The sequence below is a fragment of the Phyllobates terribilis genome, unplaced genomic scaffold (assembly GCF_046119375.1).
Source record: "Phyllobates terribilis strain yellow unplaced genomic scaffold, ASM4611937v1 Scaffold_2__4_contigs__length_985480577, whole genome shotgun sequence".
NCBI lineage: Eukaryota > Metazoa > Chordata > Amphibia > Anura > Dendrobatidae > Phyllobates > Phyllobates terribilis.
In genome coordinates this window covers 707,317,689-707,339,011 of record NW_027362762.1, presented here as the reverse complement: position 1 = coordinate 707,339,011, position 21,323 = coordinate 707,317,689, and the positions used below count along the sequence as shown (strand labels likewise).

The following is a 21,323-nucleotide window of genomic DNA, read 5'->3' as shown; positions in this document are numbered from 1 at the left end:
TGCTTCCTTCCTCTGTCCTCTCCCCCCAACCTCGCACAACAGAAATGTGATCAAGGTCTCCCTCATCTGATGAGTCTTCCATCAGTTCGTCCTCCACTTCTTCCTGGGCTCCTGCACCTTCCTCACTAGTTTGGCTGCTACCATGTGCCCTGGTAAAACCATCTCCCCCACCCTCACATGCCTGCCGCCTTGGTGCTGCCGACCGTCTGGACCTTGCAGATGTTAGCCCTTCCGCATACAACTCCTCCTCCTCTACTTCCTCCACCTCCTCTTGTGCCACCACCTGACTCCGAATTCTGTTTAACATGTGCTCCAGCATGTAAATCACTGGAATAGTCATGCTGATAATGGCATCGTCAGCACTAAACATCTTCGTCGCCATTTCAAAACTGTGCAGAAGGGTGCATAGGTCCCTGATCTGAGACCACTCCTCCAGCGTGATTTGCCCCACCTCTGAATCTCGTTGGCCCAGGCTATACGTCAGAACGTATTGCACCAGGGCTTGTCGGTGCTGCCACAGTCGCTGCAACATGTGCAGAGTTGAATTCCACCGGGTAGGCACATCGCATTTTAGCCGGTGAAGTGGCAGGCCCAACGACTTCTGTAGAGATGTAAGTCGCTGAGCTGCGGGATGCGAACGGCGGAAGTGAGCACACAGCGACCGTGCCCTCTGCAGAAGGCCATCTAGTCTGGGATAGTGGGCTAAAAATTGCTGGACAACCAGGTTCAACACGTGAGCCATACAAGGCACGTGTGTGACATTGCCCCGGCGAAGGGCCGCACCCAGGTTTGCAGCATTGTCGCACACGGCCTTCCCTGGTTTCAGGTCCAGTGGAGACAACCATTCATGAAATTGGTTCTCCAGAGCTGACCACAACTCCTCAGCTGTGTGACTCACATTTCCCAGACATTTCAATGTAAAAACCGCCTGATGACGTTGAGCCCTACTGCCAGCATAGTAAGGAGGTGTGCAGGATCCCTTCTGCGCAGTTAGAAAGCTTGTGGCATGACCAGACAGGCTTTGGGTGCAGGTGGAAGACCGAGAGGAGGTTGAGGAGGCAGAAGCAGTGGAGGAACTTTGACATAAAGAGGATTGATGCACAACTCGTGGGGACGGCAAGACTTGGACAGCAGCCCCTTGTCCTGCTCTCACCATAGTTACCCAGTGCCCAGTCAGCGACATGTAACGCCCCTGTCCATGCCTACTCGTCCAAGTGTCTGTGGTGAAATGCACCCTGTCACACACAGAGTTTCTCAAAGAAGCGGTGATGTTGTGTGCGACATGCTGGTGGAGCGCAGGCACACCTTTCTTTGAGAAGTAGTGCTGACTGGGCATCTGGTACTGGGGCACTGCGACGGACATAAGGTCTCGAAAATCCTCTGTGTCCACCAGGCGGAAAGGCAGCATTTCTTTCGCCAAGAGCTTGCAGATGGTGAAATTCAACCTCTTAGCTTTCTCATGGCTAGGAGGAAATGGTCTTTTACTTGTCCACATCTGAGGGACCGAGGGCTGGCTATTGTGCTTAGACGGGGTTGATAAGGGTGTCCCCGGCAAACTGCCGGTCTGTGAGGAAGATGCAGGCGGACATGTTAGGTTGCCTTGATCCAAAGGTGGTGCTATCGATGTCGGACAGCGCTCAACACCAGCTGGTGTTATCACCTCCAAAGAAAATGATGACCTGCCAATCACGCTGGCTGTTGCGGGTAAAGAGGTGGCAGGTCTGCGCCCCAAAACAGGTGTGACTGCTGTCCCCCCAGTCACAGAGGATGAAGAGGCCGCGGATGCACAAGATATGGCAGACGGTGATTGGCCCGGCCGGCTAGGCCGCATTGTAGCACACTGAGCTTCCCACTGCAACTTATGCTTCATGTCCATGTGCCGGTTCATGCATGAAGTACTCAAACTATGTATTTTTTGGCCTCTACTTAGCTTTTGCTGACAAATGTTACAGATAACACGAGTTGGGTCATCTTTATCGATCTGAAAAAATGCCCAGGCTATGCAAGGCTTAGCACCCATGCGATCTGAAGAGCCACCACGACTTGTGGTAAGAGGCAGAGTTGTGTTTGAGGATGCAGTTGTTGACGTGCTTCCAGTACTACGTCTCTGTCCAGGAAGGCGCAACTTGACCTCGTCGTCACTAGCATCTTCCTCCACCTCCTCTGCTGACCTCATCTCTTGGCTGACTGTGGGTTGACAGTAAGTGGGATCTCCGACCTCATCATCATCACCCTGTGCGTTATCACACCCGTCGTCCTCAGAGCCAACCTGTTCCTGCCCTGACAAAAAACTAAAGTTGTCGCTCCAATCAGGTATTTGAGTCTTATCATCGTCTTCCTCATTGTCTCCACCAACAGGAGTTACAGTTTGGGAATGAGGGTCTACATTATGGTCAGAACCTTCTGCGTCTGGTCCTGGATCCGACTCATAAAGATTCTGGGCATCAGTGCAGATCATTTCCTCGTCTGGATTCACAGAAGCGCTGGAGTCGACCTCTGATTCCCAGGCTATAGTATGAGTAAACAGCTCTGCAGACTCAACCATCTGTTCTACCTCATACTCAGATGGGCAGCTGGAGATTTGGGAGCTGTGAGGAAGCAAGTGCGATTGGGGTGACACCTTTGAGGACTGGAGTATTTGTGATGTTGAAGTTGATGTGGAGGAGAGCCCACTTAAAGGAGCACTTGATATCCGTTGAAGCACCTGCTGTTTTTGTGCCTCATCTGGAATTTGTAGCGATTGGCGTGGCCGTAAGAAAGGGATCTTATCACATTGTCCGCTAAAAGAAGTAGACATTTTAGTTTGGCTGGAAGATGGTCTTTCTTCTGCAGATGTTACTGTTGCTTTAACACCTACCCCACGGACACAACCTTTTTTCCCCTTCCCAACACGCCTATTCCCCTTTCCACCAGCAGCAGGCCTTTTTCCACTCATTTTGGTGGTTAACTAATTCACAACTCTGGAGTTGTTTGCACAAAAAAACAATGGATGGTAACCGAGCAGAGCTGAGTGGCCAAACTGTGGTATTAGGCCAAAACTATTGGCTGGGTTAGATGCAGAAAAAAATTATATTCAATTTGCAACCTGATGGAGGTCAGTATAGATGGACTAATACAAATAGTCCCACACACTGCTAGAAGCCCAAATATTTTTTCAGAGGTACTGTAGATGCAGATAAAAATTATTTTTAATTTGCAACCTGATGGAGGTCAGTATAGATGGACTAATAGACCAAGTCCCACACACTGCTAGAAGCCCAAATATTTTTTCAGAGCTAGATGCAGAAAAAAATTATTTTTAATTTGCAACCTGATGGAGGTCAGTATAGATGGACTAATAGACCAAGTCCCACACACTGCTAGAAGCCCAAATATTTTTTCAGAGCTAGATGCAGAAAAAAATTATTTTTAATTTGCAACCTGATGGAGGTCAGTATAGATGGACTAATAGACCAAGTCCCACACACCGCTAGAAGCCCAAATATTTTTTCAGAGCTAGATGCAGAAAAAAATTATTTTTAATTTGCAACCTGATGGAGGTCAGTATAGATGGACTAATAGACCAAGTCCCACACACTGCTAGAAGCCCAAATATTTTTTCAGAGCTAAATGAAGAAAAAAAATATTTTTAATTTGCAACCTGATGGAGGTCAGTATAGATGGACTAATAGACCAAGTCCCACACACTGCTAGAAGCCCAAATATTTTTTCAGAGCTAGATGCAGAAAAAAATTATATTCAGTTTGCAACCTGATGGAGGTCAGTATAGATGGACTAATAGAATGATGCTATGCCCAAAAGATTTTACTTCACTAGGTGCAGTAAAAAAATTGGTATTCTATACACAGGTGTTATATCTTGCAACACAGATAGGCTACTCCACTGACTAACACACTCTGCAATAGGCCAAAAAGGATTAGCTTTGCTAGATTCAGCCAAATGCTGTGAAAAAAACTTGCACAGCACTGGCACAGACCTGCCTGGCAAAAACTGATAGGAACTCATGTAACCTAGTCCTGAAAAGGACTCCAATTACAATTAGTCTTTACTCCCACAACCTATCTATTTAAGAGCACAGACCTCCCTGATAAAAGTCGTAGGAAATGCTGTAACCTAGTCCTTAAAAGGACTGCAATCACAACTATTCCCTACTCCCAAGCTATCTGTATATTTGTGCGAAAATTGGCTTGAAATTAACAAGGTATAGCGCACACAGCAACAGCGGTGCCGTCTAACACGCAGCTGCAGCAGTGAGAAAATGGTGGCGACGGGGAAAATGGCTTGGTCTTATAGGGCAAGGACATGTGACATACACTGCCAATGACACATGCCCTTGCTTGTGTGAAAAAAAGCACTTCGCTCCGTGTGTGCGCTGCTGATAGGCTGACAGATTGCACCTCCCCACTGCAAATGCGGGAAAGAGAAAAAAAAATGGAGATCTTCATTGTTCCTGCAGAGATCCATCCCCTGCCCCTCCCCCCACCCCGCTGTACACTCAAACTGCGTATTAACATTAATTTTCATCATTACTGAGAAAAAATCCAGTTATGATTTTGGTGCACGAACAGTTATCGAACATAACCTCGAACAGCCGAATTTTTCTCAAATTGTTCGTGTTCGCCGAACGGCTCGAACACCGCCCAAAACAGCTCGAATTTGAGATTGGCGAACAGTTCGAGTAGAACAACGCTCATCTCTAGTGTGGACCCCCACCTGCAGATGGCCTTGGAGCAGCTCGCCGCAGATGATCGTGATGGACGACTGCAGCTGATCCTGAAATTCCAGGAGCGAGCTGAGCGCCAGGCACAAGCTGACCGAGAGGCTGCTGAGCGCCATGCCCAAGCTGACCGACAACTCCAGCTGGAGCTAGCCCGGATTCAGAAGGAGTCGCCCTCTACGCAGACCCGTGAGTCCAACGGTGCCAGCTGCTTTAAACCCTGTCCTGAGCACTTCCCTGTGATGGAAAAGGATGGGGACTCCGACACATTTCTGCGAGGCTTTGAAAAGGCCTGCAGGCAGTATCAGCTGCCCATGGACCAGTGGGCCAGATATTTAACTCCAGGGCTCCGAGGAAAAGCTCTGGAGGTGTTTGCTTCCCTCCCTCGAGAACAAGATGGAGACTATGAGTCCGTCAAGCAGGCCCTGATTAAAAAGTACCAGCTGACTCCGGAGGTTTACCGGAAAAAGTTTAGAGGCCTCCAACGTGGACCACATGACACCTACAGCGATGTGGTAGACGGGCTCCGAGCCAACTTTGAGCAGTGGATCCAAGGACTGTCAGTCACCACCTTCGAGGACCTGAAGGATCTGATGGTGAAGGACCAGTTTCTTCATCTTTGCCCAGTGGAAGTGAGACAGTTTGTGCTTGACCGGGAGCCGAGGGAAGCCGCCAAAGCAGCCCAGATCGCGGATACCTATGAGGCCAACCGCACACAAGAGGTGTGGAAGTCAGCCACTGCTAGCTGGAAAGGGGGTAAGCCTACAACCACCCCCAGTGTCCCAGCCAGCCGGCCCTCAGCGGGTCCTGCCCATCTTTTATCACCCGACCCGCATCTGACTCCCGTAAGTGCTATACCTGTGACAAGACTGGTCACATCAGCCTCACCTGCCCGCAGAGGCAGAAGAAGAACCCCACACCTAAGGCCCCGGGGTCTGCTGCAGCAGTTCTTTTTGTGGGTGGGGTGGTTGGGGGGGTCTGTGACAATTTGCAATCAGTCACCGTGGGTGATAAAGTCACTATGGGGCTCAAGGATACCGGAGCCGAACGGACCCTCATCCGCCCTGAGTTGGTGTCCCCTGAAGATCTTATCCCTGGGAAAACCCTGACTGTCACCGGGATTGGGGGTGTTCACCGTCCTTTGCCCATGGCCCGGGTTTTCCTAGACTGGGGTGCGGGGAGGGGATTGCGGGAAGTGGGGGTGTCAGAGAACCTCCCGACCAATGTTTTATTGGGGACTGATCTGCGGCGGTTGATTGCCCAATATGTTCCTGACAACCCTCCCAGATCTGATATGTCATATAATGCCACTGTCGATGTCTGTGATGAGAATGCCAGTGATATGAACGCTAATATGATGTATAATGATGATATGCATTGTGGTAACGGAGTGCTCAGCCACGTTGCCCCGCGGGGTGATGTTGCTGAGGTCCCCCAAGGCGGAGCGAGCACGAGTGCTGAGGGCGATGGTAGCAGGCCCGGGGACCTTGAAGCCGGTGGTCCCGTGCCGCCGACCAGTGTCACGACGGACTGTGACTTGGCCGGTGGCAGCTGCCCCATGACCGACACGGCTTCTGAAGCATTGGGGGATGGTGGGGAGTTGGTGCCTCCAGCCTGTCAGGCTGATGGTAAGGGTTTGTTGTCCTCCGGGAAGACGGCCTACATAGCCGCTGTTACCCGGAGTATGAGTACCCAGAATGCACGCCATGCGCTGCCTTCTGGGCCCTCATCCCATGGTGGGACAACAGAACTGGCTGTGGACCCAGAGCCAGTCCCAGATGGTTCCAGTGAGGTTGGGGCCCTGACGTCGCTTCTGGCTACCTCCAGCCAGGAGTTCCGGGCGGCTCTGCACACAGATGTCAGCCTAGAGGCATTAAGGGACCTCGCAGAGAAGCCCATCTCCGAAACCAATAAAGAGAGGGTATTCTGGGATAAGGGGAGGTTGTACCGAGAAATGATCCCCTGTAACCTCCAACAGGAGAGGATGAGGGTGAGACAGCTGGTAGTGCCCTATCAGTTTAGGGAGGAGTTGTTGCGGGTTGCCCATGAGATTCCTCTGGCCGGACACTTGGGGGTCCGCAAAACAAAGGCCTGGCTGTCGCACCACTTCTATTGGCCCCAAATGACATTGCCAACTACTGCCGCTCCTGTATCACGTGCCAAAGAGTGGGGAAGTCGGGGCGTGCCCCCAAGGCTCCCCTGATCCCTTTGCCCGTGATAGAGGAGCCCTTCCAGAAGATTGCTGTGGACATCATTGGCCCGCTGGCCACCCCCAGCAGCTCTGGAAAGCAGTTCATCCTTACTGTGGTAGACTATGCTACTCGGTACCCAGAGGCAGTAGCTCTGTCCTCCATTCGAGCCGATAAGGTGGTGGATGCCCTGCTGGCCATTTTTTCACGGGTAGGATTTCCCAGGGAGATGCTCACCGACCAGGGGACTCAGTTCATGTTTCGCCTAATGGAAGCTCTCTGTAAGAAAATGCAGGTGCAGCACCTGGTATCGAGTTCGTATCACCCACAGACCAATGGTTTGTGTGAACGATTCAATGGTACCCTTAAGCAGATGCTTAAGATGCTGGTCGAGTCACATGGGCGTGACTGGGAGCGGTACCTCCCACACCTGCTCTTTGCTTACAGAGAGGTACCACAGGCCTCAACGGGGTTCTCCCCCTTCGAGCTCCTGTATGGCCGACGAGTCCGGGGGCCCCTTGGTCTGGTGAGAGAATCCTGGGAAGGGGAACTGAACACCCCCGAAGTGTCCGTCATAGAGTATGTCATGCGGCTCCGTGACAAAATGCAGGCCATGACGCGGCTGGTGCATGAGAACCTGGTGCAGGCCCAGGCCAGCCAGAAGCTGTGGTATGATCGGAATGACCGGGAGCAGGTGTACGAAGTGGGTCAGAAGGTGTGGGTCCTAGTCCCAATGACCCAGAACAAGCTTCAGGCGGCCTGGGAAGGCCCATACCCCATATGCCAGCGCCTCAATGACGTGAACTACGTGGTCACCATTGACCATGTCAGGAAGAGGCAGAAGGTCTTCCACGTCAACATGATGAAAGCTCATCATGACAGGGAGGCCTGTGCCCTTCCTGTATGTAGCGTCCCTGAAGAAGGCGAGACAGAAGTCCTGATGGACTTACTGGCCGCCGCCCAGGACGGAGGGTCTATTGAGGACGCGGAATTCAATCCGCAGCTATCCACGGACCAGAAGTCCCAGCTGCGAGAGGTGTTCCAGCCCTACTTGACCCTCTTCACTGGTGTCCCTGGGAGGACGCAGCTCGCTGTCCACCAGGTGGACACAGGGAGTCACCCCCAGTCCATCAATCAGCTTACCGGTTCTCTCTAGAGGTGCAGAAGGACATGAAGGTGGAGATAGATGAGATGTTGGATCTAGGGGTGATCCAAAGGTCGAAAAGTGCGTGGGCCTCACCTGTAGTCCTGGTCCCAAAAAAGGACCGGACCACCCGGCTCTGCGTGGACTACAGGAGGCTAAATGCCATCACAGCTCCCGATGCGTACCCGATGCCACGCATCGATGAGCTGCTGGATCGCTTTGCCGGGGCAAGGTACTTGACCATTATGGACCTGAGTCGAGGATACTGGCAGATTCCTCTGACTCAGGAGGCCCAGGAGAGGTCCGCCTTCATTACACCATTCGGGCTGTATGAATCCCTCGTCATGCCTTTTGGCATGAGGAATGCACCTGCCACTTTCCAACGATTAGTCAACCAGCTGCTTGAGGGACTGGAGGGGTTCGCGGTTGCGTACCTGGATGACATTGCCGTCTTCAGTCCCACCTGGGAGGAACACCTGGCGCACCTGGAGCAGGTGCTCAGGCAGGTCCAGGGAGCTGGATTGACTATCAAACCTGCAAAGTGTCAGGTTGCAATGACGGAGGTGCAGTACCTCGGACACAGAGTGGGTGGCGGAACTCTGAAGCCAGAGCCCAGGAAGGTTGATGCCATCACCTCCTGGCCCTCCCCCAAAATTAAGAAGCAGGTGATGTCCTTCTTGGGTACGGCAGGGTACTATAGGAATTTTGTTCCCAACTATAGTGCCCTTGCTAAGCCTCTGACGGACCTCACGAAAAAGAAGCTGCCGCAGACAGTCGACTGGACAGCTGACTGTGAGTGGTACTTCATGGCGCTGAAAGCTGCCCTGGCCAGTTCCCCAGTACTGCAGGCCCCGGACTTCACCCGGTGGTTTGTAGTCCAAACGGACGCCAGTGCGTTTGGCCTGGGCGCTGTGCTCAGCCAGGTAAATGGGCAGGGGGAAGAGCATCCGGTGATGTTTCTCAGCTGCAAGCTCTTATCCCGGGAAGTGGCTTACGCCACTGTGGAGAAGGAGTGCCTCGCTATAGTGTGGGCCCTGCGGAAGCTGCTGCCCTATCTATACGGGCGCAACTTCACCATAGTGACTGACCACAACCCCCTCAGCTGGCTGCATCGGGTGTCCGGTGACAATGGTAAACTACTGCGGTGGAGCCTGGCTCTCCAGCAGTACGATTTTACCATTCAGCACAAGAAGGGTAGTGAACATGGCAACGCTGACGGGCTGTCCCGACAAGGAGAGACCGAGGAGGCAGTCTCAAGGGGCGATCTGTAAATCACCGCTTATGCCACCTCAAAGAGGGGGAGATGTCAGGAATATTATAAAATATTGATATCAGGAAAATGTCCTTCCACCTGAGTGACACAGATGTTCACCCCCCTCCCTTATTCTCCTTCTGCCAGCACAAATCCCCAATTAACTCTCTACTGATAAATAGTTATTCACACACGGCCAGGGAAGAAGTGTGAAAACTTCGTTAGGGAACCAAGCCTCTTGTCTCTGAGAGAGCAGGGGGTAATTACTATGCGGGCTTGCGCTAATTTACATGTAACTGTTGAAGACCAGTTCCCCAGCTTCAAAGGGGAATTTGCAAACATGATGACTCCGATATTAGATATGAAATAATATGAGTTCTATAGGTCCAACAATAACGGGACCCATATGTGGAGTAACCAAATCAGCCCCGGAATATGCAGGTATTTTTCCACGGCCGTAACCAACATCGGGGGGCCGTAGTGCAAGAACCTCGGAATAGCAGACTGCAGTGATGTGATGCGTAATATCAAAAGAAAGATAAAATCATGAGGGAAAATATGGCGTAGTTTGCGAGCTTCTGCGATTAACAGGCGATGAGTTATCGCAGAAATCAGCGGTTCTAATAAAAATGTACAGGCTGGAGACCGGCCCACATGATGTCACCACCAAGGGCGTGTGGCCAGATCTCCCTTAGGAATAAAAGAGTCTATGGGGAAGACAGAAGTACTCATTGCTGGGGGAATACGAATTATACGCAAAGGGTCCTGTTCAATAACAGCAATCTGGAGAACCCCCCCTCCCACTATATTGAATCGTCTCCGCGATCGTGTAGTGTAAGTAATTTTCACTCTTTACCCTGTTTATTTTATGTAACTGTTTATGAATTTTAATGCCCCCTTTGTAACATCCTTGTATATATTTTTCCTAAACACTGCCTCCCTTTTGGATTAAATATAAAATTTAATAGTTCTGTTTCTTTTGTTCTGTAATCGTTCTCCTCCCCGAAGCCATAAACGCTACCAGGTTGGTTCCTGACCCGATACAAGTCCATTAATACCGGGCTGTATCAAACCAGAACTGGTGGCAGCATACCATCTGGGGGATTTGAGGAAGGCTGGCAGTGACGGTCGGAGATGTGGATATATATTACTGGCGCAGCCAGGGAAATATATATATACTGCCCTCACTGCAGAGGGCCTCAAATACCCAGTGGGCTACAGGACGGCCTCTCCGGCGACCACTCGCTCTAGGTGCAGTACTCTGACTGACCTGAGAGGCGAGGGGGCGCCAGAGAGTTGTGCCTGTATTGTGGCGTCACGGATTGGTGACGTGTAAGGGACAACACACCACCGTGTTTTCCCCCATTGGTAGCAGCTTCCTGGCACTACTTACTCTAGGTGCAGTACCTTGACTGACCTGAGAGGCAAGGGGGCGCCAGAGAGCTGCACCCACCGGCCGGCATTTTCCTGACATTCACTATGCCCCCTCATCAAGACTGGCATTGTATACGCTGGTTTCGATGAATCGGGCCATACACATATTACAAACACATATGATCTTCAAAGATCTTCAGCATAAAAAATGAACGGAAAGATAGCACAAATAGGTTAGACGTAACCAGACTATGGATTCCTTGCCTGCTCAGCTTTTTATTTTTCTTTCATTACTTTAAAATAGCAAATATATATATATATATATATATACACACAGTATATTCATGTATTTATATATATATATATATATATATATATATATATATATATACAGTATATTCATGTATAGCTTTTATATGAGAATAATATGCAGATGTATACATCATAGAAGATAGAGCAAATATAATAAATCCGGATGGAGTTTTACCTACCTGAATACCCAGTGATGTCCATAGCTTTTAGATTTCTACACTTTATCACTGTTAAGGTCAGGCGTCCTGCTGTAGGCAGATAACACAGCGAGAACATGATTTCTCCAAGGTCCACGCTTTCCTTAAAAAATAAAAGAAATAACTCCTCAGACACAGTTCAAAATAAAAAATATTCTGTATGAATATATAAAATATTCTGAGTGATTCAGACACAATTTCCTTGTTGCTGCCATTCTGGTTTTAGGTTATTGTCGATAGACCATAAAGGGTTTTGGAACTAAACCTTATTCTTGTATAATTTTCTAGCACACTTAGTCCCCATGCACACAGCTATATAACTAGTCGGTTAAGTTTCCCACAGAGATGTTTATGGTGACTCTGCTATTGCTCTATATACCTCTGATTTTACATACAGGCATGCCAAGGATTTTATTTCTCAATTTCTGTATTGGTTTGACACAAAAGAAATAGATTTTTAGGCTACGTGCAGGGCCGGCCTTTGGGGCGTGCCAGCTGTGCAACTGCACAGGGCGCCTCAAACTTGAGAGTGAAGGGGGGCGCTGCGCTGGCTCCCTCCCCGTCGGTATTTTTCTTATGGAAGAGCAGAGAGGGAGCGCCCAGCGTTTCTTCTGTGCTCAGGCGCCGGCGCCCCCTCTCTGCTCTGAAATGTCCGGCCGGGACCCGGGCGCGCTGCACTCTCTCCTCCTCACACACAGGGGCGGAACTACCGCCCGTGCAGCCGGTTCATTGAACGGGGGCCCCGAGGGAGAGGGGGCCCCTTCAGCCTCCAGCAGGGCCGCCATCAGGGCATGACTGCCCTGACTCCAGTATGGGGCCCGGCCGGTAGGGGCCCCCTTGGGGGCCCCCCTCTTGTGTGTCTCTCTCCTCATGGGGCCCCCGGCCCCATGCTAAGCGCCGGGGCCGGAACATCTCTGTCATGATTTCTCTGACTTCCGGTCATGTGACGGCACCGTCACATGACCGGAAGTCAGGAGAACCTGGTGTCATCGATTTGGACGAGGATTCTGCAGGGATCGCATGGGGGTAAGTATAACAAGTTTTTTTTTTTTTTTAAATACAATTTACTAGGAGTGGGGGGAATGGGAGGTGCACATGTGGGGGAGGGGAATGAGAGAGGTGCACATGTGGGGGAGGGGGATGAGAGAGGTGCACATGTGGGGGAGGGGGATGAGAGGTGTGCACATGTGGGGGAGGGGGATGAGAGAGGTGCACATGTGGGGGAGGGGGATGAGAGAGGTGCACATGTGGGGGAGGGGGATGAGAGATGTGCACATGGGGGGGATGAGAGAGGTGCACATGTGGGGGAGGGGGATGAGAGAGGTGCACATGTGGGGGAGGGGGATGAGAGAGGTGCACATGTGGGGGAGTGGGATGAGAGAGGTGCACATGTGGGGGAGGGGGATGAGAGAGGTGCACATGTGGGGGAGGGGGATGAGAGATGTGCACATGGGGGGGATGAGAGAGGTGCACATGTGGGGGAGGGGGATGAGAGAGGTGCACATGTGGGGGAGGGGGATGAGAGAGGTGCACATGTGGGGGAGTGGGATGAGAGAGGGGCACATGTGGGGGAGGGGGATGAGAGAGGGGCACATGTGGGGGAGTGGGATGAGAGAGGTGCACATGTGGGGGAGGGGGATGAGAGAGGGGCACATGTGGGGGAGGGGGATGAGAGATGTGCACATGGGGGGGTGAGAGCTGCACATGGGGGAATTGGGAGAAAATGAGCTGCACATGGGGGAATTGGGAGTAGGGGGATAATGAGCTGCACATAATGAATGTGGGGTGGGGGACAGTAAATGATGATGGGGTGGGGAGAGCAGGACATGATATAATGAATTGGGGCAGGGGGTGCATGTAAATAATGAATGCGGGGAGCAGGAAGTATAGAGTAGGGGGCGTTGCGGATGCAGGAGTGTAACTGGTAACAAATTGGCGGAAAGAGTAGAGGTTCTAATTAAATTATATATTAAGTGCCTATTTACAGTTAATGGGGGCACCGTGGTGGATTACAATTTATATTTGGAATGGTAGGTTGTATAATAACTAACCATATATTGATGGTGGATACACGTCTGTATTCAGCTGCGTAATGTAGAAGTTGGGGAATGTGCTCTAGATAACTGTGTTATTTTATGCAGAGACGAGTCCTGGCTGGAAGACGTAATGGCGGTCTGTGCTGGATGAAGGAGAAAAGCGTAGCTGAAGGACTTCACCTAGAGACGTCACCAGTGAGTCAGTGTATTACATGTACACTTACACTATATACTATGTACCGGGCTCCTGTGTATAATGTCACTGGTGATCACTGTATTACCTGTACACTGACACTATATACAGAGCTCCTGTGTATAATGTCACTGATGATCACTGTATTACCTGTACACTGACACTATATACAGAGCTCCTGTGTATAATGTCACTGGTGATCACTAGATTACCTGGACACTTACATTATACATACCATGTATAGAGCTCCCGTGCATAATGACACTTATGGTAATATTAGTAATGTGGTGGTAATATTAGTAATGTGGTGGTAATATGTGGTCTGGTCATGGTGTGGCAGTTTTTCCCCCTTCTGTGTGGTATTATTCGGTCACTATGTTGTGGTAATATGTGGTCTGGTCATGGTGTGGCAGTATTCCCTGTATGTGGTATTATTGGTCATTTTTAAAAAAAAATGTATATGACACATTCCCTTAAAGAAAACTAAATAAAAATATATCTAAAAAGAGTATTGGATATTTTAAGAAAATTTTAATAGGTTAGAGTAGGGCCCTGCCAGAAGAGTCTACCTTATCGTGGTGGCGGCTTTAAAACTTTTCAACTTTTGTTGCTTGTTATTACTTGATCATTTGATTAATAAAAAATGCACTTGTTGTTTTCACCTACATGAGTTTAATTTTTTTTCTTTGGGGGGGGGCGCCAAGAGGGATTTCGCACAGGGCGCCATATACCCTAAGGCCGGCCCTGGCTACGTGCAAATGATGCCTTTTAGATGTCAGTGCAGTCCTCAAGTTTTTCAAAGCAAAGCTTCTTCAGTAAATCACCATTTGACGTTTCCCTGAAGCGGCTTCTCTGGCTGTATTGTCATCGCTCTTGCGGCAGTCCCACCACCCGCGTCATATACTCTATGATGTAAAAAATAGGAAGAGGGAAGAATAAACATGTCGCTTTTTTTAAGCGCTTCAGGTTTTCCAAACCCCGAAGCAGGTAAATGAAGTGACTTAACATGGAAAAGCACACAGCAATGTAGTTTTGATATTGCTGTGCACTATATTCATTTTATGGGGCACATTTTTAGTCAGATTCTGGACAGAATCTGCCTGGAAAAGACGTCTGTAATAAACTGCCTCAAAGGATTCGTGTACATGTCTTTGCTGTGTACATGAGACCCTAGTGTTTCAATTTATTAAAATTTTAATTTGGCTCTTTTGTGATGTTACTGAATGAAAGATACTGTTCATTTCTGACTGGTAATAATGCACAGTTTTAAGAAGCTTGAACAGGACAGGTTGTCAGCCCCCAGATAAAGACTGGATTATTTCCCCAAAAATTCAATTTGCGTGCAGATGTTGCAATCTTTATCTTTTGCGTTACTGATCTGTCACCAGATTTCACAATGCAAACTGCCTACATTATTACATAGATCCCTTAGACTTGAGCTGAGGGTGGAGTACTTTCTTTGAAAATCCATTTGTCAGAATGAGTGTGTAATCTTGATATTAAGAATATTAGAATAAAACAGGTGATTAGTCCAAGTGTATTCAGGCCCATCCAGCCTGACAGAAAACTGCAGCTTGTACTGAGCAGCGTGAGATAATAAGCAACAGCAGGGAGGCAAGACACTGAGGACCTGTGAAACAAATACGTTAAATTTTCATAAAGGATTATATAGCCATTCTGACATGAATTTTCAGCATGTCTATGCGACGATAATCAGATCTAAGGGATTGTTTTATAGTTATACATCAATCTGCTTTAAGAGTCCTCAGAATCCACCTATTTGTGAAAGTATATACAGTAGGTCATTTAGGTTATAATATAGCAGTATTTCTTATAAGTAACTTTGATAGGTTATATTACACAGCAATGCTTCTATAGTGATGAATTGTTATGTACAATAAGAATATATATGCTGAAAATATGAATTCTTGGCTCCATTATCAGTATAATACTGGTATTAAGATAAGCAGAACAGACATAGCAATGTGGCTACCCTTTAAGCCCTTAAGAAAATACAGATGGTTTTAAAATAGGGTCAATTTGGATAAGCATTCACAGGCTGCCACATCATGTGGTTCTTCTCTTCCCGAAGTATTGCTTTTGGAGGATAACACATGGGTCTAGGCTCAGAGTATCTGCCAGAGAAATGACACAATCCAGGCATGACTGAACCTGGCTGCACAAACTCTGTGAAGTTGGTGCAATGGCAGATAAATCATGTGGTTCATTATGTAAAAAATATGGTAATCAATGCTGCTGTCATTGCTTGTTCCAGTCCCAGCTCTGGCACAGGCAGAGGAGCATTGGCTCTGTGGGTAAGCAAAGAGGGGTCTCCTGGTCAGATGTGCGGTCAGCAGGCATATGCTCGGCAAAAACATTGCCAAGCAGGGAACAAAGTTTATTCTGGTAATGTCTCAACTTTTTGGAATGCCCCCACTATCCAATAGCTAATAATACGCCTGTCATCCCACAAGTATACAGCTTTCAAAGCTCATCAGCATGACTAAGGACTTGTTGATTCATTTTCTGCAACCTGCTGTGATGGCTGGTCTTCATGCCCTGAGTTGTCATCGTCATCATAAATTTCACTCTGACTTTCAGCCTCATTACCTGCCTATTCTTGGGATAATTCAAGATCACCCTCCACAATCACCAGCTGCTGCTTCTCCTTCTCCTGTTCCTCCCCATACTACTGCATGTAATGTTAGCCCTAGGGCCGTGATGAACATGTACAGGTTGCTGATCTTTCTCCATCCCATCTTGCATTATTTTGAGTGTTTTTTTTCTAAGATATATGGGGGGATGACATAATTGCTGCTATAGAAAAAATATATATTTGTACCGTATTAGCTAGTAGATAAAAAAAATGAAAATCTTTAAATATTTTCTTTGTTGCTATACTTCTCCCTACATAAAAATTCACTAGTCTCTCCGAAAGACTTCAGTAGGCGACACGTGTCTCTCATCAGCTGACAATGATGGATTTCAAAGTAACCCAAGCTCCAGTTTGCCTGCTGCATGATATAATCCATCACAGTTTTATTCTGCTTGTACAGTTGTTCCAAAATCTGCAGCATTTAATCCGAGAACATCTGGTGCTCTGTTCTGTTTCTGCAAAGCTAAGAAGCATGCTTTGCTGCTGGATTGCCTAGACAATTTCCTGGCCATGGGTATCACCATTTTCCTAACGCAGGTACAGTACAGACCAAAAGTTTGGACACACTTCTCATTTAAAGATTTTTCTGTATTTTCATGACTTTGAAAATTGTACATTTACACTGAAGGCATCAAAACTATGAATTAACACGTGTGGAATTATATACTTAACAAAAAAGTGTGAATCAACTGAAAATATGTCTTATATTCTAGGTTCTTAAAAGTAGCCACCTTTTGCTTTGATGACTGCTTTGCACACTCTTGGCATTCTCTTGATGAGCTTCAAGAGGTAGTCACCGGAAATGGTTTTCACTTCACAGGTGTGCCCTGTCAGGATTAATAAGTGGGATTTCTTGCCTTATAAATGGGGTTGGGACCATCAGTTGTGTTGTGCAGAAGTCTGGTGGATACACAGCTGATAGTCCTACTGAATAGACTGTTAGAATTTTTATTATGGCAATAAAAAAGCAGCTAAGTAAAGAAAAACGAGTGGCCATCATTACTTTAAGAAATGAAGGTCAGTCAGTCCGAAAAATTGGGCAAACTTCGAATGTGTCCCCAAGTGCAGTTGCAAAAGCCATCAAGCGCTACAAAGAAACTGGCTAACATGAGGACCGCCCCAGGAAAGGAAGACCAAGAGTCACCTCTGCTTCTGAGGATAAGTTTATTCGAGTCACCAGCCTCAGAAATCGCAGGTTAACAGCAGCTCAGATTAGAGACCAGGTCAATGCCACACAGAGTTCTAGCAGCAGACACATCTCTTCAGCAACTGTTAAGAGGAGACTTTGTGCAGCAGGCCTTCATGGTAAAATAGCTGCTAGGAAACCACTGCTAAGAACAGGCAACAAGCAGAAGAGACTTGTTTGGGCTAAAGAACACAAGGAATGGACATTAGACCAGTGGAGATCTGTGCTTTGGTCTGATGAGTCCAAATTTGAGATCTTTGCTTCCAACCACCGTGGCTTTGTGCGACTCAGAAAAGGTGAACGGATGGACTCTACATGCCTGGTTCCCACCATGAAGCATCGAGGAGGAGGTGTGATGGTGTGGGTGACACTGTTGGTGATTTATTCAAAATTGAAGGCATACTGAACCAGCATGGCTACCACAGCATCTTGCAGCGGCATGCTATTCCATCCGGTTTGCGTTTAGTTGGACCATCATTTATTTTTCAACAGGACAATGACCCCAAACACCTCTCCAGGCTGAGTAAGGGCTATTTGACCAAGAGGGGGAGTGATGGGGATGCTACGCCAGATGACCTGGCCTCCACAGTCACCAGACCTGAACCCAATCGAGATGGTTTGGGGTGAGCTGGACCGCAGAGTGAAGGCAAAAGGGCCAACAAGTGCTAAGCATCTCTGGGAACTCCTTCAAGATTGTTGGTAGACCATTTCCGGTGACTACCTCTTGAAGCTCATCAAGAGAATGTCAAGAGTGTGCAAAGCAGTCATCAAAGCAAAAGGTGGCTACTTTGAAGAACCTAGAATATAAGACATTTTCAGTTGTTTCACACTTTTTTGTTAAGTATATAATTCCACATGTGTTAATTCATAGTTTTGATGCCTTCAGTGTGAATGCACAATTTTCAAAGTCATGAAAATACAGAAAAACCTTTAAATGAGAAGGTGTGTCTAAACTTTTGGTCTGTACTCTATATTTCTCTAAAAAAGTTTCACAATTAAGTTAGGGATGTGTGTTATACAGGGAGCATAAGTTACTTTGCCCAACCATAAGGCAGCAAGAATGCTTCAGGTATTGTTGCTCGTGACAATTCCCAGTTTTCAGCATACAATGTGCTGCTTGATGAACAGCTGCAACTCACCCATTATATGGCTTTTCTTTCCCATGTTTCCAAGCTGTAAAACTGTTTGGCAGCATTTTACCATACATGGACGAAAAAAACCTGATTACTGGGTATAATGCTGTGCCCTTTTGCTGTTGAGGAGTGGGTCATGTCTGTTGAGGCAGATGCTAAAGAAGTGTAGAAAATGGATTACCACTGCCTGGTGGTGGAAGCAGATGTACCTTCAAGCCATGGAGACTTCACCACCTGTCATGGCTGTGGTGGTGCATCACTGTCACTCAAAACATGCACTCAGTGGGCCATCAAATACTATTTTTATCCATAAGTACTGCTCCAGTTATCTACAATGTGGTGCATTTTTGTGCTCACAGTGAAAGGAAGATGTTGACCCATGTTCTCATGCATATGAGAGCACAGAGTGAGAACCCCTTTCCAATATAAATATTGACAGGTGGGGATTTTCAAGAGAGGCTGACTGCATGAAATAATTTCTTGCAAAGTGGCAGACTTCACGAAATGGTACAGTAGTGACTGCCATACCTGTAACATACAGTGGGGAAAACAAGTATTTAGTCAGCCACCAATTGTGCAAGTTCTCCCACTTAAAAAGATGAGAGAAGCCTGTAATTAACATCATAGGTAGACCTCAACTATGAGAGACAAAATGAGAAAACAAATCCTGAAAATCACATTGTCTGATTTGGAAAGATTTTTTTTTTCAAATTTTGGTGGAAAATAAGTATTTGGTCAATTACAAAAGTTCATCTCAATACTTTGTTATAAATCCTTTGTAGGCAATGACAGAGGTCAAACATTTTATTTAAGTCTTCACAAGGTTGGCACACACTGTTGCTGGTATGTTGGCCCATTCCTCCATGCAGATCTCCTCTAGAGCAATGATGTTTTGGGGCTGTCACTGGGCAACACGGACTTTCAACTCCCTCCAAAGTTTTCTATAGGGTTTAGATCTAGAGACTGGCTAGGCCACTCCAGGACCTTGAAATGCTTCTTACGAAGCCACTCCTTCGTTGCCCTGGCGGACTGCTGGGATCATTGTCATGCTGAAAGACCCAGCCATGTTTCATCTTCAATGCCCTTGCTGATGAAAGGAGGTTTGCACTCAAAATCTAACGATGCATAGCCCCATTCATTCTTTCATGTACACAGATCAGTCACCCGGGTCCCTTGGCAGATAAACAGCCCAATGCATGATGTTGCCACCTCCATGCTTCACAGTAGGTATGGTGTTCTTTGGATGCAACTCAGCATTCTTTCTCCTCCAAACACGACGAGTTGTGTTTCTACCAAACAGTTCTACTTTGGTTTCATCTGACCATATGACATTCTCTCAATACTCTTCTGGATCATCCAAATGCTCTCTAGCACACTTCAGATGGGCATGGACATGTAATGGCTTAAGCAGGGGGACACGTCTGGCACTGCAGGATCTGAGTCCCTGGTGGTGTAGTGTGTTACTGATGGTAGTCTGTGTAACGTTGGTCCCAGCTCTCTGCAGGTCATTCACTAGGTCCCCCTGTGTGGTTCTGGGATTTTTGCTCACTGTTCTTGAGATCATTTTGCCCCCAATGGGGTAGGATCTTGTGTGAAGCCCCAGATCGAGAGAGATTATCAGTGGTCTTGTATGGCTTCCATTTTCTAATTATTGCTCCCACAGTTGATTTATTTACACCACGCTTCTTGCCTATTGAAGATTCAGTCTTCCCAGCCCCTGCAGGGCTACAATTTTGTTTCTGGTGTCCTTCCACAGCTCTTTGGTCTTCACGATAGTGATGTTTGGTGTGTGTGACTGTTTGAGGTTGCGTACAGGTGTCTTTTATACTGATAACAAGTTCAAACAGGTGCCAGTACTACAGGTAATGAGTGGAGGACAGAGGAGCCTCTTAAAGAAGAAGTTACAGGTCTGTGAGAGCCAAAAATCTTGCTTGTTTATAATTGACCAAATACTTATTTTCTACCAAAATTTGAAAAAAAAATTCTTTCCAAATCAGACAATGTGATTTTCAAGATTTGCTTTCTCATTTTGTCTCTCATAGTTGAGGTCTACCTATGATGTCAATTACAGGCCTCTCTCATCTTTTTAAGTGGGAGAACTTGCACAATTGGTGTCTGACTAAATGCTTTTTCTCCCCACTGTACCCAAGTGGGAGTTGAGTAGGAACACAAGAGGATGATTGGGAGCATATGCCTGCTTCCTCAACACAAAATCAGAGAGGGATATCTGGCAGTGCAATGGAGAAGGAGTAGTAGTCAGGGTACGACAAGCCTGCTTTTCCCAAATGAGCCAGTTACAGTCATGGCCGAAAGTGTTGGCACCCTTGAAATAGTTCTAAAAAATTAAGTATTTCTCCCAGAAGTTATTGCAATTACACATGCTTTGTTATACAGCCGTGGCTGTTAGAGGGAGATGATGACTAAATTACACAATCATCATCTGCCGGGAAAGATGCGGGCTCGGCTTGTGAGCCTGCATCAAAGTCAGGGAGCCGACATATGACATACCAGTACATATGTTAGTAAGGGGTTAATAGTAGCATAGCTAGCACGAATTGAAAAAGATGTTAAGTTCAACCAGTGAAGTGGAATAGTGGAATGGGGAGATTAAAAAATAATCTTACATTTCTATTGTTAATATATTGAATTAGAAATATATAACAATTTCTTTAGGGCATGATCAATTTACTCTAAAATTATAGAATTTCTATCTATTCAATTATTTTTTAGAAATAAAATATAGTAATTTGCTTGCCTGGTGGTTGTCTGGTTTAAAAATATAAGTTAATTAAATCAATTTTATTTATGAATATACCATCCCAAGAATTGGTGTAGATGAATGTAATTTCAGTTTAGTCAGTTGTCCCACACATGGTTCACACATAGACAGCATACGGACCAATATAAGATAATAGACTAGCTCTCATGAACATT

At 47.2% G+C, this 21,323-nt stretch overlaps 1 protein-coding gene across 3 annotated transcripts in view; it reads right to left on the bottom strand.

The window, feature by feature from the left end:
• SYT6 (synaptotagmin 6) overlaps positions 1 to 21,323 on the bottom strand; it is a 717,771-nt gene that overhangs the window by 82,211 nt on the left and 614,237 nt on the right. For all 3 annotated transcript variants that reach the window (XM_073667146.1, XM_073667148.1, XM_073667149.1), the window contains exon 4: positions 11,168 to 11,288. In XM_073667146.1, coding sequence (XP_073523247.1) covers positions 11,168 to 11,288 — 121 coding nt within the window. The remainder of the gene's footprint in view (positions 1 to 11,167; positions 11,289 to 21,323) is intronic.